The sequence below is a fragment of the Plutella xylostella genome, chromosome 22 (genome assembly GCF_932276165.1).
Source record: "Plutella xylostella chromosome 22, ilPluXylo3.1, whole genome shotgun sequence".
NCBI classification, from domain to species: Eukaryota; Metazoa; Arthropoda; class Insecta; order Lepidoptera; family Plutellidae; genus Plutella; species Plutella xylostella.
The window spans coordinates 5933981-5957341 of record NC_064002.1 but is presented as its reverse complement, the minus strand read 5'-3'; the positions used below and the strand labels follow the sequence as shown (position 1 = coordinate 5957341).

The 23361-nt window shown below is 36.6% G+C and overlaps 2 protein-coding genes across 8 annotated transcripts; one reads left to right on the top strand and one right to left on the bottom strand.

Moving 5' to 3' along the window:
* The first annotated feature begins 106 nt into the window (after window positions 1-106).
* On the top strand, window positions 107-7557 carry LOC105394186 (peroxisomal targeting signal 2 receptor). Of its 2 annotated transcripts, none has more exons than XM_048629124.1 (8): window positions 107-250; window positions 504-717; window positions 2355-2537; window positions 3001-3186; window positions 5639-5756; window positions 6445-6529; window positions 6846-7008; window positions 7417-7557. In XM_048629124.1, the coding sequence occupies exons 2-7, from the start codon at window positions 517-519 to the stop codon at window positions 7003-7005; spliced, it is 933 nt and encodes a 310-aa protein (XP_048485081.1). In that variant the 5' UTR covers window positions 107-250; window positions 504-516; the 3' UTR covers window positions 7006-7008; window positions 7417-7557. The 2 variants fall into 2 exon arrangements, with proteins under 2 accessions (XP_048485081.1, XP_048485082.1); XM_048629125.1 differs by having other exon boundaries at window positions 107-311.
* A 2305-nt stretch (window positions 7558-9862) lies between these two features.
* LOC105382734 lies at window positions 9863-23050 on the bottom strand. Of its 6 annotated transcripts, none has more exons than XM_038105354.2 (31): window positions 22935-23050; window positions 22593-22712; window positions 22396-22479; window positions 22107-22157; window positions 21754-21897; window positions 21488-21532; window positions 21137-21211; window positions 20691-20789; window positions 20482-20598; window positions 20291-20407; window positions 19875-19982; window positions 19498-19587; window positions 19341-19394; window positions 19133-19246; window positions 18945-19031; window positions 18496-18606; window positions 16597-18216; window positions 16151-16213; window positions 15933-15998; window positions 15754-15846; window positions 15399-15638; window positions 15170-15292; window positions 13871-15094; window positions 13439-13606; window positions 13169-13297; window positions 13012-13077; window positions 12464-12553; window positions 11968-12048; window positions 11561-11689; window positions 11029-11238; window positions 9863-10553 (listed from the first exon to the last, which is right to left on the bottom strand). In XM_038105354.2, exons 2-31 carry the CDS (start codon window positions 22699-22701, stop codon window positions 10264-10266), a joined length of 5997 nt encoding a protein of 1998 aa, XP_037961282.2. In that variant the 5' UTR covers window positions 22702-22712; window positions 22935-23050; the 3' UTR covers window positions 9863-10263. The 6 variants fall into 6 exon arrangements, with proteins under 6 accessions (XP_037961282.2, XP_011550965.3, XP_037961284.2 ...); XM_011552663.3 differs by having other exon boundaries at window positions 15170-15277; XM_038105356.2 differs by having other exon boundaries at window positions 21488-21529.
* Between the last annotated feature and the right edge of the window lie 311 nt (window positions 23051-23361).

Genomic DNA, 23361 nt, shown 5'->3' with positions numbered 1-23361 from the left:
AAGGATTTTCCCGCGTCAGGCTCGAATCCACCCCGAATCCTTGCTTGCTCCTTGGTCCTTATTTGACGGATGACGTTTTTGACACATTTATGACATTGACGTTTCATTCTAACCCTTCACTAAATCCGAAAAATAAATAAGATTTTAATGCTGAACTAATAAGAATATTGAATTAAACGTGAAGTGGAATTTCCAACTAAATCATGTTTAATCAGTGAAGTTGTTATCTGTGACTGTTTCTTCATTGAACGTACGTACTTCCTATTATTGTAGGCTTCATTGATTGATTCGACTTCGTACCCAAACAATAGGTATTTTTGCTTTCTTAATTTGTTACGAAGCCCTATGAGTACGAACACACCTACACACGTGTAAATTTCTGAAATTGCTGTCTAACTAACTGATAATACCAGACTAAACACAAGCTGAATAGTCGGATAGATTACTAGGTTAAGGTTGTTCGACTACTTGTAGGGACTTTACCTTTTTTACTCTGATTTTAGTTACACCATCAGCATGCCTACATTCCTGACCCCTGGTCGGCATGGGTATGCAGTCAAATTCTCCCGGACCCGGCCGGATATGCTAGCGGTGGCTACGAGCCAGTACTACGGACTCGCAGGGGGCGGCACCTTGTTCTTTTTGGAACTAGCGCCCGATGGAGCCACAATACTGGAACTACAGAAGTTGGAATGGAGTGATGGGCTGTTTGATGTGGTAAGATACATTTTTTGATTGGTTGCTCATTAAATAATGCAGAACTTAAGTAAGTATATCATTCTTATAAGATAAATAAATAATTTATTTATTTGGGTAATTATTAGGACAAAAGACCAAGTAATAGATTGTAACAATAATTTATGTAAATCATACAGTGAATAAAATCATCTACTTCTATTGTTAATTAAATAATGGTACTTACTAAAATAAATAAGTTATTGTTTCAGAATAAATATTATTTGCCTGTAAACACATAACAGAGATGAAAAACAGATGCTATACCTAACAGAGATCAGAATCAAATACCGTTAGTGACATTTACCAATAAGTTATTATGAATCCATGTACCACCTACATTGTTTATGATGTTTTTGTATAGCATAAACTCTTACTTAGAATAGAAACATTGTGAGCAAATCTCTAAATCTAATGTGTAAACCTAGCAACCCACAATAGATCAGCATGGTGGGAAATGGTCTAAGCATAGGAAGGAACTTTAGCCTTAAGGGAATATGCACAAAGGTTTCATTTGAGAGAGCTTTGTTAGAACCACAAGAAGACATAATTAAGATATACATATATGCATAATGGATACATTTGAGTATGCTCATACATGATCTTACAGGTATGCACAAAAGGGGTCGCCCCGAGTGACATGTCAATGATACCTTACTAACATGTCTGGACTGGTGTGCCCTGTTCCCTAACCACTGTGACAAAACCTAGTTCAGCTCAAGTATTCATTCTCTTGTCTGGGCAGCCGCTTAAGGCCACCTTTTGTAACAATTTGTGAGAATCTTGCTTTGTAAACTGTGTCCTGTTATTGTACAAGTAAAAAATGACTATCTCGGGTATAACTACCTAACTACAGGAAAAATGAAAACTTCATAATTGCTTTTCATTCTCAGTAAAGTGAGTAAACAACAGAAGCCAGCCATTTCAAATTATACAGGGACATTCCCACAGTACAAAGTAGACAGGCCACATTGATCGGAAGCCCCACACACTGCTTACGTGCGCAAACACACTTGCATCACCACCTAACAGGCTTACTCAATCATGCGTTTTATTTATAGATGTGCCTTGAAGGATTTTCAGCTTGAAATGTCTTGGCGTTGGGTCGCACGGCGCAATGTGAGCTACAAGTAGATTAGGCATTCGACTTTGTGTAATCGGGGTCTTATAGGAATATTCTAGTTGGATTTTAGTAGGGCTTGCAATGTTTCTGTCTTGATTGTTTTGATTGATAGCATACTGCTGACTGGTTACATTGTATGATGTGACTTATATACCTTGCTGTTGAATTCTTGAACAGGGAATATCCTACCGTTAGAATTATAGACAGAGGAAATACATACAAATCGAAAGGAGTCATTGCACTGCTTGATTTAACACAATATTTTGGCCCCACTTTTATTCTTTTGTATTATTACCTAGTCGCGATATTCGCATGCCACACATTAGATTTTTATTGCATCTTATTTCACGGGATTCAACCGATTAGCATTCATCATTTTTGGTGTCATTGCCAAAATTATCTCTTTTTAACCGACTTCGAAAAAAGGAAGAGGTTCTCAATTCGTCTGTATGTTTTTTTAAAGCTTTATAGTAATGCAGGACTAATTGCTCCACAGACATGGTCAGGCACGACTGAGGGCTACGCGGCGTGCGGCGCGGGCGACGGCGCGGTGGTGGTGTGGCGGGCCGGGTGTGCGGCGCCGCTGCGGGTGTTGCGAGGCCACTGCAGTGAGGTGTGCTCTGTGGACTGGCCGAGGGCGCATCTGCTGAGCGCTAGCTGGGATACTAGTGTTAAGCTGGTGAGTGGGGGTCTTTAGCTGTAGCGTTGCGGGGTGGGTTACGCGGCGAACATGGTGATGTGGAGCTAGTGTTGCGCGGTCATTGTAGCGAGGTGTGCTCCGTGGACTGGCCTAGGGCGCATCTGCTGAGCGCCAGCTGGGATACTAGTGTTAAGCTGGTGAGTGGGGGTCTATAGCTGCTGTATGATAGTGTTGCAATATGGGTTACGCGGCTCGCTAAAGTTTCATGACTGAATTATCATTAGAACGAGAACCTATGAACCTAAATTTATTTTCTTTTGCTTGATTAGAACTACACCAAGGGTAATGCTTACTTACATTGTGGCCTATGGCCTAAGGTCGTAGCAACGTAACCTAAGTGAGCTTGAACCCGAACCGAAAAGTCTCGAAAATCTGCTTCTTACTGTATGTCATCTTTGTGTCTTTCTTTCTTTACTAACCCACACCCACCCAACCATTCCAGTGGGACCCGGAATCCGAAGCGTGCATCTCCACGTTCGCGGGTCACTCTCAACTGGTGTACACGGCGGCGTTCTCCCCGCACTCGGGCGCCACGTTCGCGTCGGTCTCCGGGGACGGGCACCTCAAGCTGTGGAGCTGCGGCGACCCGGCGCGCCCCGCCGCCGCCGTCAAGGCGCACGATGCTGAGGTAATGTACCTATTACACTGCCAAGCAATGATAATATGTGGACATCTCACACACGGCCATCCGACCCCTAAGCAGAGCCTGTGTTATGGGTTCCGATACCCTACAGCTGATATATTTACACAAATACATACATAGATAGATACTAAATATTAATATCAAAAACCAAGACCCGAGTACAAATATCTGTCTTTAAACAAATATCTGCTACAGCCGGGAATCGTACCCCATTCGACCGTCCAATGAAAGGCAGCGTTCCCACTACGCCGGACCGGCAGATCTGCCGCGCCGGTAAATCTGCCGGAAGAGCTAGTGGCTGTACAATTTATATGAAGCTATTCACATTATCCCGGGTCCGGCATTTTTGCCGAGCCCGGCATTTCTACCGAACGTTTTGTCACTACGAATTGCCGGTAGAACGACCGGGCCCGGAGTAATGTGAACGAGTTTGTGCCGGTATCTGTCCCCCGCTCGCCCCGCTCGTGCTCCCCTCGATTGTGCGCGCAGGTCCAAATTCAACTGAGGACTGTCTGAATTTCTTCCGGGATCCGATGTAATGTGAACACTCTGTCCGGTGTCAGGTTTTCGGCAGATCTGCCGGTCCGGCGTAGTGGGAACGCTGCCAAAGCGTCCAATGAAAGCGTTATATTATGTCACTGAAATTTTTCATTGCTTATGAGTGTATTATACAGGGTGTTAACTAGAATGCGTTTGAGCGGGAAATGGGGGTTAGTATTAGTCTAACCAAGCACGTTTCTAAGAAAAAAAAACATCAGAATCTCGAATATTTATGTTTAAAGTCTAAAGTAAAGTGGAAAGTTTTACCTTAATCAAAAACATGGTCACCCTACACAAATACATAACCAATGAGACATTCGATTGCAAAAGAGCACACACTGTAAATTTGTTATCAACTTCTTTTTTCATAATTTATTTGATGTAACTATGATTGTAATTAATTACACAGTAGGTAATAACAATTATTAAATAAAATTGAAATTATTCATGGTAATTAATGACATACTAATCAACAATTAAACAGCTGATGTGCATAAAGTTTGATAGATCGTACAGAATATAATTTATGACTTTCTAGGAGCTCAGAACAATAATTAAACCTTTTTACTCAGAATAAGGTAAGCGGTTAGTATTCACCCTTGATACTCACCACGTTTTATTTTGCTTTTATTACCTAAAGGTGCGTACAGACCGGCCCAACGAACGCCCACCGATGGACATTTATCATACATAATACAGGGGCAGATTGAGCAACGAAGGTCAACAAAACCCGTTCGTTGGCGTTCGTTTGGCCGGTCTGTACGCAGCTAAAGATAAAAGACCACAATGCATAACAGGATGATAACAGGGTCTACTTCAATGACGAATTGGTTTACTTACACTCGCTCATCTCGATTTGTGTTGTGTACTTGCGATTGAGACGTCTTTGATGCCGAATAGTACGGAAATCCTCATAATAAGTATGGCCTCACTTTGAATACCAGTAGAATAATAACAATCTCGCGTATCATAACCATCGAGTATTTATGATAGTCATTACCTTCTCTGTGGATCTTGTCTGTCAGTCAGTCATTGTTGTTTACTTGTTTACAATCATTTTTTACAATTATTACCTAAAAGGGAAAAGGTACCTACAATTCTATCTTTTGATTACCAAGCCTTGTTCCTCATCTCGTTTTATGTTATGCTGTGCTGTGAATACGTGTGACCTATGTTATGAAGCATAAAATGAAACTGTTCTGTATTCATAAAAGATAATTGTGTATCAATAAAGTGATACTTATGGAGTAAAATGAAATGTCTTCAATGGATTAGGTACTTTGAGTACCCAAAATCTCGGTAGGTACCTTGACGATGTGGCTCCAAGTGTGGTGCTGATGCACGCATACTTTTTTATTGACCTTGGCTTTGAATTTTTTGGCCTTGACCTTGGCTTTCAAGTTCATGGTCATTCTGTCAAACGTACCTAAACATGAATAGGGTGACTATGAAATTTTAAAATGTACTAAATAAAACTGTTTTATGTTGGTCAGCTTAAAGCAAATAAAATACCTTTTTTAATGTCTTATCGTGTTCAGTATCATCAGCTGTATCTACCATTTCCCGCTCCAACGCAATCAAGTTAACACCCTGTAGATTTATTTACAGATAAAGAAACAATATAAAAATGGCTAATGGCAATAGGAGAAGAGCGAACATTTGCCTTGGCCGCAAATATAGGGTGTTGCAAAAAGGGTATACTAAGCCGAAATCAGCATGTGCAGCATGGTATATCTAAGCCCGAAACTGAAATCAGAATTTCAAAATTCGCGAAAAAAAATATTCATTTTCCATAGAAAATTTTTGGTCACGTGACTTTACTATTCTACATAATAACGTATCAGTACCTCAGTATTACTAAGTTTTATTTGAAACTAACGTCAATTTCCACTGACAGGTGCTGTCATGTGACTGGAGCCGCACGGAGTCGCACGCTCTGGCCACGGCGGGCTCGGACGGGCTCGTCCGCGGCTGGGACCTGCGCCGCCTCACCTCGCCCATGTTCACACTCAAAGGTAATATTGCACTTCTATAATGTATTTTTTTTCTTACTTGTCTTAGATTTTGAGCAATCTTTGAGTGTCTTTTTATTTGAATTAATTTAAAAACTAAATTATAAATTAAAACTTAATGATAAATGAAATACTTACAAGCAAAAATGATTGATTTCGTAATTAAACCATTTATTTTGGCCGTAGTTTATTTGTTTAATAGTATTTTAATCAAAAAGACACACAAAGATTGTTTACCCTTTTCGCCAAATAAGAATGAATACAGTATAGTCGGTATTATATTCTATTCTGTGTGGGGGTGAACGAAAACGCACAGCCCGTAATAATGCACTGCAGAACATAGGCCTCTTCAATACTGGAGATGGAATGAGTCATAACCGCAAGATTCCATTGGTGTGCCGTCATTTTCTTCTTTCATGATGTCTACTTACGAAAAATTTAAATGCTACCCTAGCACATATTAAAAGTAACATTTTCTCAAATTACGCCATCTATTGGTGGAATGATGAAGTACTTAGAGTTTGTGTTGCCATCGCTTAACAAGTGTTAGAAGTTGTTGTCTTATTTTAATAAAAGATGGAGTTAGCTTTAGTTTTATTATTTTAAGAAGTAAAAAACTTTCTCTGGGGTCCAACTCTTTAAGTAAACGCAGACAGTATTTGTAGTAAACCGTATTGTACTTCTGTTTCAGGTTGCGAGTGTGCGGTCAGACGGGTACAGTTCTCTCCACACGCTCCTTCAGTGATAGCGGCTGTATCTTACGACTTCACCACGAGGTAATCCATTTGTCATCATCCGTTTCTATTTATCTATAAGCTTAAAACACAGTTATATAGAAGCAATACTAAAATGATAAACGGACGAATAGGAATGACGGACTGTCTCTATTATTCTCTTTCCTTCATTTTCATTATTGTTTCTTTATCTTAGCGCGTTATACCAGTTCCATAGTACCTAGCTGTGTAAGATTCAGCCAAGCCTCATTTATAAGGCGATTAAACACAACAACACATAAAAAACAAGGCTTTCAACCAAGTGCGTCCCACTTTTAGGCAAATTTTCTAACTGCTAACCAAACCTCACTACCCCCAGGATATGGGACCTAAAACGCGGTTGCGAGCCTCTAGAAACCATCCGCCACCACAGCGAGTTCACGTACGGGCTGGACTGGAGCCCGCTGCGGCCGCACCAGCTCGCCGACTGCGGCTGGGACTCGCTCGTGCACGTCTTCACCCCGCGCTCGCTCACTTAACAGGTGGATACGGCGATTGTTGTCAAACGTGAAGACGCCATTTTGAAATTTAGTTCCGAAAGTTGCCGCTGGAGGCACCACTTTGTATGTAAGAGATTGTTGCACGCTCTAAAGCGCAAATTTCTTCGTCTTCACCCCGCGCTCGCTCACTTAGTCCCTAAAGTTTCCGCTAGAGGCGCCACTTTGTATGTAAAAAAAGGACATGGATTGCACAGCGCCGCTGCGAGCCATTGGAGACCATCACAGGGAGGTTTGACACCGCGCGAGCAGTGATAACTAAATGCATTTTTTAATTTACAATGGATTCAGAGGCCCTGTCGTGTACTTTCAGTTACCGTGTATCGGTTCTTCTGGTAACCCCAAAAGTAACACATTTTCTTTTTGTCTTATTTTGGTTTCTTTTATTTTCAGAAGGAGACTGAGAGCTTGAGATTAGTAAGAAAAAAGTGGAAATAAACGGCTGTGCCAATAAATACTGTGCCAAATGGGATTTCCAAGAACTAACGGAACTTAGTGATCGGAACAGTGTCAATAATAAGTAATTTTTAAAGAGTTTATTGTATTACTCGTAATGGACAACATTTCAAAAAACTAAAGCTGCTATAAATCGAAAACCATTTGGAGATTTAGCTCTAAAGGCCACAAAAAAAATGTTTTTGTGTTTTTTGGATGTATCATTTTCGAGAAAATCATAAAATAGTAAAAAAGTGCTGATGACGTCATGCATCAGGTGCGATGCATTTTGATGATCAAAGCCTACAGATTTAAAAACAAAATAACTGTCACTTCATTTATGATTGACGTTGACGTTTTATCGTGACGTTGTTGTTTATTTGGGTCATTTTCATAAATTCTGTTCTGACACTTTCTGACTATTTTTTTTATTTATCATATAAAATGGTTAGTACTTATTAAGAGATGACCGCTATATAATATGTCCCAGAGCATGCCACCGCCTACACAGCTGAAAAAATGCTTCTGAAAAATGCTTCTGCTTATTTTTTTACATGATAAGTACTTTAGTATCATCAGAAATATCAAAGTCATTTGAAAATGACCCATTTGTTGGTTGGTATGTAAACAAAGTTTAAATGTCACTTGTCAGTGTCATTTATGTTTTTTTTCGAGACTATGGCAATAGACAAAAATAAAAATTGAGCCTAATATGTGACGTCACTTCCGGTTTTAAAATAATTAACTTTAAAGTTAAAAATAACATGCAAAAATTCATGTATATACAAAATAAAAAAATACGGGTCCTCTAATTTTTTAAAAACTTTCCGAATAGCTAATAAAAATATAGGGTAAAGAAAATGAAATGTTGTCCATTAAGTGTCGTGTAAGCGTTTGTTATTCATGGTTCTCATTCCTGTTTATATTACTGTAGATATAGCAAAGTATGTTCGATGTAGCTCAATTTCTACCCATCAAATACGAACATAGATCATGTCTGTGGCAATTTTATTTCGTAACTTAAAAAATAATCTAAAGTGCTAAAATTTCAAATGATCACTTCGATTTTAATGTATCAAATGTATAGTCTACCGTTTTACTCTAGAAATAACAAAATCAGTCAGATTGACTAACTATAACTTTCTTAGTTTGGTCCATTTTTGTTGTATTGTATAATTTACACTAATTATTACCTAAGTCTTATAAATTGTTTTTTAATGATTGGAAAAATGAAATATATATGTAATAGATGGATAAGGGTTCAAAACAGGGATTTTTGTAAGTATTACGAAGACCAATTGGTCCAAGCACTTTAAAGAGATGAGTCTAGGACCTACAGTCGGGTATTTTGTGTAAAGGCTGATGTGTAAGATTGATAAAAGTTAAGACTATGGACCATCTTTAATTTTATTTTCCTTAATGTCAAGGAACATTCATGTTATATTGGCGCCACTATTGTAACTATGATAAAACTTTGTACAGAAAATTTATGCGGGCTACTGAAGAAATCGTTGGAAACGGCATAAATCATAAATTATTATTACCATGAGGAAAAAGTGGTCTGGTCAACATTGAGTCAATCCTTATACTTTTTACAATATTTTTGACTGAGTAATTATATTTTATATTTTTATTTGTTATTGTGATACTTGTAAGTAAGTACCTAGTTAAATTGTTTTTATTTTTGAGTAGTGTTATGAAAGTGGTATTGTAAGCCGAGAGCGGGTGACTCATATTTCACATTTCATACTCATATTCATATTTACGTGGTTCAAAAAAACTTATCTTCAATGAAGTTGGAAAAATCACGTACGCCTGCGCCTAAAAGTATACAGGCGGAGTTTTTAAAATAGCGATCCCTGATGATGAAGGGACCAGCTACATCTGTTATAAATCCGGGGACGTGTTGTGTGTGATGCGTGTAGCAGTGGTGTTTATGTGGATGTGCTTGTGCAGCATGTGAGCTTGAGATCGCTATTTTAAAAACCCCGCTTGTATACTTTTAGGCGCAGGCCACCGTACTTAGATCTTTTGGTTAGTTGTTCACGTGAGATAAGTGTTGAGAGCTGAACCATTCAGTATTTCTTCTTTCGGCTTACTATAGCACTTTTGCAACATCCTGTAGGTATAATTAAGCTGATGTTATAGTTTATGAAGGTGGAGGTGTAGGTACTTACTACTTATGCTATGAATTTATTTATATGTAATATCTTTATGATGCAAGTGAAGACACACAAGTCAACCTTAATTATGTTAAAAACATTACCTGCTAAATTTTCATCTATCTACGTTGAATCCTGTAAATACCTTGTGTAGGGTACATTCCATGTATTGTAAAGAAAGGTAACTGAAAATAAAATAAATTTTACCTATAACTATTATACTGAAAATAAACAAGTGGAAATGCAATAACAAAACTTTTTATTGTGTAAATTCCTATAAAATTTAAAATATAGAACCGGCATTTAGGTAATAAAGGTAAAACCTACACATGAACATTACAGGACTAAAAATCTTGATATTACCTTGTCTAAAGGACATTGCAGAGCTACCAGTGAAAAATCATAATAATAATATCGTTAGTTAGGTACAAGATAAATCTACTTAGGTAAAATTTACACTCCGAATTTAGGTACAACTGTATCAGTAATGGACACTCGGTTTAAATAACCACAAACACTCAAAGCGTGGGAGAACCCCTTAGACAAGAGAACCCAGTACCATGGACGACGAGTATACCCAAACACCAACAGTCGAACCTAAATGCGTATAAATAAAACATGAAAAACAAAGATAAAAAAAACCCTATAACCGTAAGTGCAGAGTGTTGTTCATTCGTCGGACTCTTCCATCAATGGCGGACAACAGACAATACACAGACCGCAGGGTTTCCCTGTCCTCATCTTGAGCCAGGTCGACACTGCTATAGGTGGGACATAGTTCAACAGTTTGACAACACTTGGAAGTCTCAGCCCTTTTGATGTTGCTTCGGTTTGTGTGAGACTGGTGGCACTTTTGCTGCGTCCCTCTACTGGACATGTTTGCAGATATTTTCACTACGTCTGGTTGAGGCTTGGGTTTTGAAGTCCCCTTGTCTGGAAGAGGAGGTTAGGTTGAAAATGTTGGAAGCAAATTGGTGAGGTTATGCACGAGAGAGATCAAGTTAGATGTCACCTTCGCAAATGTTATCGATCATTTTTACAATGGTAAATTGATTTCTATTTATCGGCACCTAATAAGAATTATAAAGCAAGAAAAAACTTAGAAATTTTCTCAAGTCGATTTGTTTTCAAATGCAACTGACATCCAAAATGTCAGAAAGACAGTGAAAATTTTAAAAGTGCATTCCCAGAATAAAGATAATAATTTTATGATTGTATTCGTCTATGGAACATGTTGCGCTTGGTGCATCGGCATCGGCAGGGTGCAGAGCGTTTTGATTTTGGCTAACTTTATAAGTACACTTATCGTATATTTTTTCAGTTCATAAATTAACCAACAGCAAACTAGGTGCTTACTTAGGTAGGTTATATCTTTCTCTACATTATCAAATCAACAATCTTCCCATACCTGTGGACGTAGACGCATTGCTCACAACCGGTTTCCCCACAGACTTCTTCGTCACGGCGACCGCATCATAGCTTCCCGGCAGCACTTGGTTGAGCAAGTCATCTGACGTCCGCAGCTTGGCAACGCGTCGGCGACGTTGCTCGCAGTACGTTGTCTTGTCCACCAGCTGCTTTATTGGCTGCTTCTTTCTTGGCACCAGTAGGCGGCATTCTGTGAAGGATTGACATAATAATTTAATTATTATGCGGTTATAGAGAGACGTTACTGCAGACATTAAAGTCCACTTGGGAGTCGTTGCCACCAGACATCGAAGCAAGCGCTGACTCAGCTTGTGATCCAGTGAAACACCAGGCAGTAGGTTCATTATCCATTTTATACTTACCTATGAGGATTGCGTACCACCGATGTTACGTGTGCGGTCCTTAATATTATCTAGACACGCGAATCTAGACAGACTTAGCGTGTCAGGCCAAGTTCGAGAAACAGAACTGGCGAGCCGCACCGTGTGTTATATTACATTTATTAAACTTACGGCAGCTGCTATCTTGCACAACGGGTGAGTTGTCTGTGGACACACTCTCCATGTGGATTCGCTGGATGGTCACATCACAGTTTGGTTCATGCACAACACATCGGGGCTCACCGTACAGGTACGTACAATCTGGAAGAAATTATGATTGTGAAAATATGATCTGATCTCTTAATTTTCGTATCTACCGCAATAGTGTATACCATTAGCCTTCTGAGCGACTAAATATCGGTGGACCAGTCTGACCGTCTGTGTCCACGTTTCTGAACCATGAAGTCACGATCGTCAGGACGCGAGAGCTTTATTTTCTTATAATTAGAGCTAGTAAATAAGCGATAGTAGATGGAAATAGGTTATACATGACTATTTAGATCCAATTTACATAAAATATATGAAAATAAAGGACTTACATGGATTACCAACAGGACAAGCATGAGGGATCGGGAGACACCACCGAGATGTCAAGGCAGCAGTTGTAGTCGTTTTTATATCTGCCAAAAGGGTCATTGATTAAACTTTCCATGTAGTTATTACCTATATTGGTCTGCTGATTTCTAAACCATCCTTGACTCAAGTGTCGGAAGTGCATGAAATATCAAAAGAAACGAAATGAAATGAAATCGCCCACCCCTATACTTATTACCGCTGAAATGGTCTGGTCAAAGGTGGGTGCAGCGTGTTTTGCTGCCTGCCTTCCCCGCAAAGGAGTCTTAGTAAGTATATTAGTACCTAGATAGTATATGGAAAATGAAAGACCCATTTCATAGCATTGAGCTAATTTGAGTTTATATAAGTATTATGTTCCTATATGTAAAGATATTAACTATTTGAGATTAAAAAAATATATAACTAGTTGCAATTATTATTAGTACCTAAATAAAACGGGTAAATACAGTTCTTAGGTACCTGAAAATATCCTCGGGGTACACTCTGCAGTGTTGAACTGAACGGATTTTGATTTTTGTCGACAATAGCACTCCCGTTCCCGTTCAGTTTCTGCAATAAACGAAATTAATATTTGCCAATATTACTGACTAAAGTAGCACCATGATGACTGATAAACACTGAAGATACTTATAAATAATTATTTCTGAGTGGAATAAAATCCATTGGTAACTAAATAATATACTTACTTATTATAAAATATTAGCAAGACCAAAGTTAACTTAAGTGTAAACTTACACTTTATGGACTGGAAAACTAAGTAATCAGAGTGTTACTAAATATCTGGTGATAAAAAAATCTAAGTTCCTACGTACCCTGGCCGTGGAATTGACAATATTCAAGCAGGGTAAAGAAGCCGTTTTATTCTGGGCCTACCTGTAGACAAAACGTCAGATTAGGTGCACACCTATCATCATTAGTTTAGTATCTTTTATCAACGATCTTCGATTTCCAGACAGGAAAGAAGGAAATACATATTTATCGTTTTGCAGTAGAAAGTAATTAGGTACCTTGGAAATTTTTCTTAGTCAACTGGGACCGAAGTGATTTCATGAACATTGTTTCGACTTCAATAACTATAAAACAAAATACATGGTAAGTTATTTATAAGGTTCCATTAAGTTTTGTGATTGTATAAAAAGAAGTAAGTATTCTGATCTTACTAACTTGGAAAGGGGTTTAACTTTAAGTTGGGAATATCCCATATATTTTGTTCTTTTGATTTCTTTTTCACGTTATGGAATGATTTAATTATTTTATGCTGATATCTTGTGGTGGTCGTAGTATTTTGAGTCTCTGTAAAGAAAATAACTTAGGTAGGTATTGTATTTATGGTCAAACTTGAATTATTATGTAGTGTTATTAGGCATATACTGTATTGTATCATTTAATATATACTTTATTGTATCATTAAAAATAAAATTATTTATTTCTTACCGTTTTCATTATTTATGCTCTCATCTTCATCAGGCAAGCAGTATGTTACTCTTTTTTTGATCTTTTGCTCTTTATTTGGCACTGAATCATCTACTTTATTTGTAATTTTATGTTCCGATGGTTCTGAACATAGATCACAAGATGAATCCGATGATTCTGTATCACTCTCTGTTGGATAGAAATATATTTATTATTTACTTTAAAAACACCAAAGGTTTGTAGGTTTATATATACATTATTTTTGTAAAATACCTAATTATTTGAATAAAAACTTCTGACATAAGATCACATAAATATATTTCTCGAATATTGTAAATTTTAATGTAAGTTACATTGTTACATTATACATTTTAGCCCTTACCTAGCCACGAGAAATGCTTAAAAGTTAACTAATAGTCATAATTTGCACGGAATAAATGAAAACTAACAAACCTTCATCTTCAGATGACAAACTTTCTGCCGCCTCCTTCAGGCCAAATTTATCTCCAAACCCACGGTAAGTTTTGATCTCAGTCAGGCTGTAGATCGGCCACTGCTTGTACCTGTTGTCCGGGGGAGGGCCGCACACACACGCCTTGAGGTTAGGCTTGCAGCTGGTGAACATGGTGTTCATAGAATCCAGATTTAGGATCAACCGTTTTCCGATGAGGTTGGAGTGTGAGTTGCACGAGCAGGTGTCGGCGCGGTCGCAAGTGAAGAGGGTGGTGACGGCGTCCAGGTTGGTCTCCAGCGCCCTCTGGCGCTGAATGCAGCCGCGGTGCCCCGTCGGTGGCGGCGGCACGGCCGGCTGACCAAACCCCATCACAGCTGACGGAATTATACTCTCCGGCTCCTTCAACACCTCCAGCTCAGTCACACCCTCAGACATCATGATGCTCAGCTCCTTCAAATTATGCTGGTACAGGTGAATACGTTTCATCTGAGTTCTGAGATCGATAAACGATTTGTTCAAAGCGAACCGGATGAGCTCAGCTTTGTGGGTTGTGAAGAAAGAGTTGAGAAATTCAACGTTGGTTTTGAATATTGGTTCCGGGTGAGGCAGCCAGGGTGGGTGAGGCCACTCTTCTTCCTCTTCCTCCTCGAACTCCCACTCCTCCTCGTCGACGGCGGTGGGCGCGCCGGCCGCGGGGGGCACCGCCGCCGCTACCACCTCCACCACTGATCTTCGTTTGCCAAATAATTGCGCAAGTTTTTTTCGGTCCGAACGCAATTTGGTACTGCGTAACATAACCCTGCGTGATGCCATTTTATTCTTACGAATCCTGTTTGTGGCTTTTAGCCTTGCGACTATTGGATCGGTTCCTAGTTTTGACGGAATAAACATTTTATCAGGTTCAACCTTAGCAGCTAAGAGTTTGTCGAATTTGATTTTTTTATCAAATCTTTTCAAATCTATTCGATTTGACTTTCGTTTAGTATGATATCTTACATTTTTATTGATAGACTCTGTCATGGGTTCAGCTTTATTATTTGTTAGATCATCAGAGATTTGTTTTGGCTTATTTGTTGATGTGAAAGGATTCATGGTAAAGTTTATCGAATGTAAAACTATAAGTTTCTTATGCGTTTGACATAATAATAACGGGTCAGCTTTTATCACTGATTTTGGTATCTTTTCCGAAACTTTCTGACCCTCGCGATTGGATATAGATGCCGCTGTAAATGAAAGCAGCTATAGTTATTGTGTACATAATTATCAAGGTTACTCAAACTGATTTTGATTAAACTAACCAAATCCAGTATTTGGGAATGACAACATTTGGGTGAATTTGTGTTGAAAACTGCTTTCATCCATGAATGAAGATAGACGATAATCCGGCGATGTAGATATTCTGTCAGCTGAAATGAGCAGGGCTAAAGTGTATAAATTAAATTAAATTAATTTAATTAAGTGTATAGGTATAAATTAAAATAACATTCACAACACTGCAACCATTTAACCAATTAAAAGCGTACTTACGCAGATAACATTCATCATTGGAATACGTTTTCAGATTCTCATTCTGTAGTTTTGTTGGGATTTGTATCGATTCCCCTGGTGTAGGTTCCACGAAAGCTTTTAATATGTTCTCTTCCCGGTTTCGGGAGTCTTCAAATGATTTCCGGGAGCTTTCGTCAGATCGTTCACTCTGATGAAACGATGTAACAGATTGTTCTGTTGCCTTACAAGCCGTCATTTTAGACCTCTTTTTACGATGATCTGAAAAATAGTGTTATATTTTTAGGAATTTTAGTTCCTTTGATATTTAGTTTTTTTGTTGAATATAAAATTAAATGTTATTTTATATTGAATAAAAATATGAAACTATGTTTACCAGGAGCTGCGGCAAGATTAACACCGACTACAACAATTTTTGGTTCACCCAAAACAGAAACATGTATCTGTTTATCTTTTTGAATCTCAATTACTGAAATAATATTAAATCATAGTCGTTAGCGAGTTGTTAATTACATTTAAAATAAAAAAAGGGATATTTGAAAGAATGTTTCATACATGTTTCCTTTTTTCTCGGTTCTTCATTAGTTTGAATTGCAGACTCGAAGGTTGCATTAAACATTCCTATAAAATTTAATGATATATTTAGTATCTGATAACTACCGGTAGCAACAGTAACACTACTGGTAGGTAGCTACTAGAAAATATCATAACAGCTCTGGGGGCTTCATAAAACAATGCTTGTATATTTTTGTCTGTTCCTATCTCAATCTCACCTGATGTACTATTATCAACCATCGCTGAAGTACTTTGATTCTGTTTATCCACATATTTTGAATCTGAAAGAATATAATACCGGTAGTATTTTTTGTCTGTTCGGTTATTGGTCACCAAAATAACAGAACAGACAAAATACTTTTATACTAGAAAAAATGAACAATAGGCGTATCACTAAGATCGATATCTTGTAGGCAACCATCAGTTACAGGGAAAAAATATGAAATTAGAGGGCGGTATACCTAATTAAAAAAAAAATATAGCCTGTGTCGACTGCTGGGCAAAGGCAGTTTCGGACTTAGATATAACATGCTGCACATGCTGGTTTCGGCTTAGTATACCCTTTTTGCAACACCCTGTATAATAGTTAGCTAGTATAATAGTAGTTCTATAGAATCTGTTATTGGCTAAACGATTTTTAGAAGTATTGATAATAAATACCTACCAGGAATAGGGTAGCTAAACAAAGTGGCTGTTGCGTTCGGTTCAGTCATATCTCTCCTGTTCCTTCTTTTCTTATTGGCTTTAAGTCTATGTGTAGATGCAAATGTGTAAATATCCTTTAAACATAACGATTCCTTATCATCATTCAAAGGGTTGATTTCATTATGACGGTTATTATAATCTGATAAAAGATTGGACTTCGGTGTTTCTTCAGACTGTTTCAATTTATCATCGTTATATTTCAAAGTATTAATTGGATTAATTCTGCTTGAATGAACTTGATCTTGATTTGATGTGATTAAAGAATTAGCGTACGAAAAGTGTTGTTTTCTTGATAAAGGCGTGTTACTACTTTGATGTTGATAATTGACAGTAGAATTTCTAATGTTTTTTAATTTATGCACATTTTTGTTATCTTTCCTATGACATAATTTTAAGTCGATAGAAAGTGTTATATTTTTGTCACTGTCATTCATGCTTTTATTTCCCATGTCTTCTGTTGGTACTATTTTAGAACTTTGTTCTCGAGTAGTCGTTACTAGTAAATCTCTGCTTTCTATGTATGTTATTTTATCTACCAATATTGGGACGGCGTTTATATCTTTATCTGAAGTAATAAAAGATTCATTTAGTATTGGTTTTGAGTTACGAGTTTTAATATCTTGATTTTTTTCGGAATCATCCATTTTGAAGCCTACTTTTTCTTTCTTTGGCTTACATCTAGTCTTTTTATCTTTTCTTTTAACTTTTCTATTTTTTATTTCCTCATTACTTAGTACTTGAAGTGTAGAAGAAAATAATGATCTTTTATTGAGCTTAAAATGAGATGGAACATTTATATTTTTAGTATTAGTTATGACATGCATATTAGTTTCATTTAATGTGGTTACACTAGTTTCAACATCAGCAATGGACTTAAAAGAAGAGGAAAAAGAAAACTTTGAAGGCCTTAATTCCATATCATTTGCTTCTACAAACATGTTTGTTGATTTATCTGCTATTTCTGGAATTACTGTAATGCTCTTATTTCGACAATCAGGAATTATCAAAAAATTTGCTTCATTTGCTTTTTCCAATGTGGAATCGTAGGGTTCTATTTCATGTTTCTCAACAGTCAGTTGAGGGTTTTCTGCTTTGATAGGCTCATTGCTCATGGAAGGTTTACAAAATACTTTGTTACAAGAAATATCATGGCATAAAGGTAGCACAATATCAGGAGCTAATGGAGTTGAATTTATTAGAGAACTGTTGGTTTGTTCCATACTGTTGTGTATGACTAAAGGTTTTTCAATAAATAGAGGAATATTAGTGATGGCTAAATCAATGCTAGTATTTTTTGAATAAGCCGTTGGGCTGCCATTCATTTTTAAATTTTCGTTAGAGGATGTTGTGATTTCTTGGTTACTTAATGTCAAGAAGTTTTCCGTTGTTATATCTTCGAAATCTTCATGGGTAGATCTTACTAAGTTATCTTCATTGTCACTGGAAATGTTCCGTTCTATTTCATCGCTATGTGATTTTGTAGAAAGTTGTAAACTTTCCATATTTTTCGATGTCTCATCGCTTAATATTATTTCAGTTGCGTTATTCATATTCGAATCTAATGTTTCGTTAGATGAAACTGTCAGAAGGATAAAAATAACAACATACAGATATTATACTTAATTATTTAAGGTTAGTTTAGTTACGGAATTAATAATTATTATGTGAAGGTATACTTTTAGGGTCTGTTTCACAATGTCTGGTTAGTGGCTACCTGACGGATAAAATACATGCTGTCACTCTCTGTTATTATTTTTTAGACAGTGACAGCATGTATTTTATCCGACAGGTAGCGACTAATCAGACATTGTGAAACAGGGGCTTCATATACGTTGTGATACTTTTATACTTGTCTTACCCAAAGATTGTGGATCACCTAGTGATATCGCAGCACTTATAACAGGACTGGCCTTCTTGACAACGTATGCTGAAACTCTTGATTTCGTATTGAGAATGTAACAATTTATACCTGGATTTAAGAAAATAATTTATAAATTGTAAGGCTAACTTTTAATTAGATAATTGAGTGTTTTGAAAATGTACATTTGTCTTTTATGTAAGTATAGTTGAACTAATTTTGATATACTTATGTAGAATGTATTTATGTATTCTGAAGTTACGTAGGTGGTCTGAGATAGCACATTGGCTAAAACTATTAGTGATTCCTACCAAATGGTCCACGGCACTGATTTCAGTAATTTGCGCATTATCAATAAGATCGATCGAAATCCTTTGCTATTTGATGAGTGCTACGTATAAGTTTTGGTGTGAACGTGACTGTGAATAAGTAGACTGCAATTCACTTACTTCTATCACGGAGGCAAGCCGCTGGCGTCTGTGATCCGATCTCTTTCCACACAGATTTCTGATTAAACGTTTTGTAGAAAGGACGACCTAAAAAAACAATTATGAAAATTACAATATTGTAAGTACAAAACCACAAAGTTAGTTAGATTTTGCAGAAAGTAAAATAAAAAACATCAAATATTGCTCACGTTTAATCCAATTATGCGATACAGTTCTAGCCTTCATGAAGTTGAAATTGAAACGCCTTCGATTGATACCTCTTGTATTGTTTCTTCGTCGGAATATGCTGCCTTCTCCATTTCCTAAATAAAATAAAAACCTCAAAATCTTTCCTGTTAATGTGTAAGTACCTACATTATTGAGCATAGTGGATCACTAATACGGCAAATTTCTTACCATTTTGCCGACAATACCAGCATTTATACTTGAACTTTGAGAAACGGGATTGGCCTGCAAAAGAATATTACAGATTTGAAATCATAGTGTACCTACTAAATATTATGTTCGTTCAATCTAAGTATTTTGTTTTGGAAAGTTATGACTTCGACTGTACCTGAATAGTTAGATCTTTCGTGGGAAACATTATTTTTAATGGAAGTGTTGCATGTTTCGGCCATAAATGCAGTAATCGGGGTCTCATACCCTGAAAATTGTAATATTAATAAATATAATCACATACTACTAGACATAAGCCTAAGTATGAACTTCAATGGCAATTTAGGCAATCACAGCGCTGCATCTCATAATCAAGTTTATCAAAAGTATCAACTGTCGAGTAGGTACTTATATTCTAAATGCTTACAAACGTTTTTTTTAATAAAATTAATAATATCTTATTTTATGATTTCCTAGGCAAATTTTAGATATTTCAACGCAATTTCGTTCAAATTTTAAATGGTGTTTGAAAAAATAATTATTGATCTAACATACGTTGTTGATAGCAATCAGAGTAGTCACTCGGCTTCTCAGTGAGATCGTCCTCGCGGTTCTCGATGCCGGTCTCGGTCCAGCTGCTGCCTACCACGTCTATCACGTGACCTGCAAAAAATATCGATTAGATCAATAGATCGAAATTTTCCGATACCTACTAATCAACGTCATTGTCATCAGCATAATATAGCAGTCCATAGGGCTCTCCCAAAGCACGCCACTGTTATTCCTGGGCTCAAGCCACAGATATCTACTTACTCAAATAATGTTCAGTTTGTGATGATTTTGAGAATAACTGCTTATAAATTTTGTTGGTAGAGTCCACTTGAACTTTGCATACAGTGCTGTACAGTACATCTATTGAAAAATATATAAAAAATACAATAAAAAAAATATGACTATAATGTAATGCTTGCCATCTCTTTCGAAGTCGGTAGTATTTTGTTCAACCTCTGAGGGCACCGTTTCAATCGACGCTTTCTTTTCATTGATATTTTTGGTATTTTCTGCGGTTTTAGTTTCGAGGTCTTGGTCTGAAAACATTTCATATTAATAAATTGGATCAAATTGTCGTAAAAAATACGAATTCTCTCTACCATCCATTTACCTTGTCGTATTGGTTCCACTTCATTTTCTCTTGTGGTATTAGTTTTCTGTTTTTTAGCACATTTGTGGAGTAATTTTGAGTTAATTGTTTTTACATCCAAGTAATATTCTGGGGCACCTACATAAAATATATTGTTCAATATTATTTTTTTGTGTACATTTTAAAAAAGGTTTACATAAATAGTCATTATTGAAAATCTTTTAACTTACCTGTACTGCCCAAATTAGTGTCATCAATGTAGCTATGAGCTGAGTTGGTGGCTCCACGTGGCACCATGTTCGGATTGCTTACATTTTCCCGCAACCAATCTACCAGAAACACAAAACAAGGTTTCATTATTGTACTTATTAACATAATGCTCTCGCGTCTAAGCATGATCGGTACACCTTGGCTCTGGACAACCTTAGAAAACATTATGTCAGAAAAGTTCCGGCATCCTATCTTTCTATTTTGGAAATATTTTTTTATCCGGGATAAGCCAGTTACATCTCATCATCTTACAGTTACATTGTCTACAAATATTAACACCACATAAGGTATGTAACTAATTAACATGGCTGTACTTTGCACAAAAGTATTTAGGTATTATCTGTAAATAATTTGATAATTACAATATCTGATAATTATCATTCAACGTCAGGAATATACAATTTACCATTAATTTGTTCGCTCGCTATTGTTCTTCTGTAAGTGCTGGTGATGTTGGGGATCGGCCGCGAGCTGGTTGGCTCTGGAGGTTTCAATTAAAATATCTAGATTAATTATACTGTAGAAAGAAGATAATATTATATTCAAATATGTAGGTTTATTATATCGTTAAAAGAATATAATCTGAAATAGTATGTGTGCAGTGTGTGCACGTACTTTATGGATATTTTTAATCGTCAACAGCAACAGCTATGCTTGCAGTCAAGATACGTTTTCTATCAGGCTAATAATGGAGCTATTCCAATATTTTTGTAAGTAGTACCTATCTATATTTTTCTATACATAATATTTGAATTACCTTTCGCCAAACCGATAGGCCAAGAATTGTATGGGCGGCCGTCTTCTATGTACAGTTGTTATGTAGTTAAGTATATGTGAAAGAAAAAAAGCGACTTAAATTCTCACGGAAGTATCACAGAAAAGTAAACAAAACGGCAACAAACAACGATTCCAAAACCCTGTGTATTACATAAGAGTGACACGTTTTAGCCATGAATAAGTGTAATTTATTTGAATAGTTTGTTTACATTTAGAGTAATGCTTTCGTGAACAAAACACACTTACCCGAGCACAGACAGAGTCGATGGACTCGCACCACGTTTTTCTCAGCCTCTTCAACATGTTTTTGTAAGGAATGTATCGATGATTTTCGTGTTATACACTTTTTTGGACGCGGTATACGAGTTGGCTTTGTCTTTTTACCTAAATCTGAAAGGTATACAATATTAATTTACAAATTAGCTTTAACATTAAAATACACATTTTGTACATAATTTACTTAACCAAAACTTAGACTTTGAACTTATACAGAAAGGCCAAATTGATTTTTAATTGTAATCTTTATAAACCTATGGAGTATGCGAAAAATTTAAGAGTGGTAACATGGTACATGGTAATAAACAGCAAACATAACTCACGCGCGTCTTCTATGCTTTTTCTTTTTTTTTTGTTTGCCCCCAAAGTGTGGCCTTAAATTAAAAGTATAATATAAAATATTTAATTATTATCACAAAAAGCTTATATATTAAAGCTTATACATTCGGCATTCAGCTCACGACTATAATCTCCCCAGTAGGACAAGCGAGCCACCCGCTTTTCGCTGTACATTTCACGTGATAGGTTGCGAGTCGTATCGGCGTTTTTCGGCTTCTTTAATGTTAAGTAGGTATTCAAAACTATTCTCTAGACTCCGTAATATTAACATACCTGAATGATCAACAGAAGAATTTGAGCTATAAAATACTGGTAATTTGCTTCCCTGTAATCGCTTCTTCCTGTGTTCTTGTGGAACTGCAAGTGAGAGTAAGTAAGAATCACGTGCAAATCAATTTCATAACAATTCAATTCAAAACCCATCCCAGGATACCTCGATATTAACATGCAATGTTATTCTAAATACAAACCATTTTCTATTCGTTCCTCCATAACTTTGTCGAACTGTTTGGAGTCATTGTGTTCATTTATTTTGTCGCCTGTAGTGGATTCCCCTAAACTGTGTTTGCTTTCATCCATTGAGAATAAAACTGCAATAAATTTTTACAAGACTAGTTTGAACTCTGGTTTTATGTGTCCATACCAATCTAGGATTTATTTTATAACTTCACTGTTTCATTTTAAAACAAAGGAAATTTCTTGTTTGCATAAGGTTTTAGAATAAAGAGAGCTGTAGATCATTATTATTAAGTAATTCAATTAGTATTCAATATTATCTACCGCGAAAAACTATTAATTATGAACATGCTTACAAAAATATAAATGCGTTTCAAAAAGTATGCTATTATGGATAAAACTCGTCTCAAAAATTATGTGTGGATTGGTTCCCCAATTCTTGTATGGTGTACATCTGAAGCTTATAGCCGAATGAAAACTGAAACAAAGTACCCATTACGGGAACTATAATAAGTATTAAAAGTAGGTAACAAGTTAATATATTTCCTTTCTTGTCTGGTAGAAATCGCTTTTGTGATAATACCACCTTTGGTAGCCTACTATTATATTAGAATGGGATCTGTAAGAAGTACTTAAATTATGTCCTGCTTTGTGTACAAATAAAAAATATCTGAATCTAACTTACCAACATCCACGATTTTTCAAGATGGGTTATCAAAACACAGATTTTTCATGTTATCCGCCTGTTAATTTCATATGTTTGAATTTATATAAATCACATTT

Bases quoted from the DNA above. Each gene is read 5' to 3' on its own strand.
- LOC105394186 (XM_048629124.1), top strand. From the start codon at position 517: ATGCCTACATTCCTGACCCCTGGTCGGCATGGGTATGCAGTCAAATTC. The intron at 718-2,354 runs GTAAGATACATT...ATTGCTCCACAG, and splicing joins GTGATGGGCTGTTTGATGTG to ACATGGTCAGGCACGACTGA. The intron at 3,187-5,638 runs GTAATGTACCTA...TTCCACTGACAG, and splicing joins TCAAGGCGCACGATGCTGAG to GTGCTGTCATGTGACTGGAG.
- LOC105382734 (XM_038105354.2), bottom strand. From the start codon at position 22,701: ATGGATGAAAGCAAACACAGTTTAGGGGAATCCACTACAGGCGACAAA. The intron at 22,158-22,395 runs GTATGTTAATAT...TTTTAATTTAAG, and splicing joins TTCTTCTGTTGATCATTCAG to GCCACACTTTGGGGGCAAAC. The intron at 11,239-11,560 runs GTAAGTTTAATA...AATCCTTCACAG, and splicing joins TGTGCAAGATAGCAGCTGCC to AATGCCGCCTACTGGTGCCA.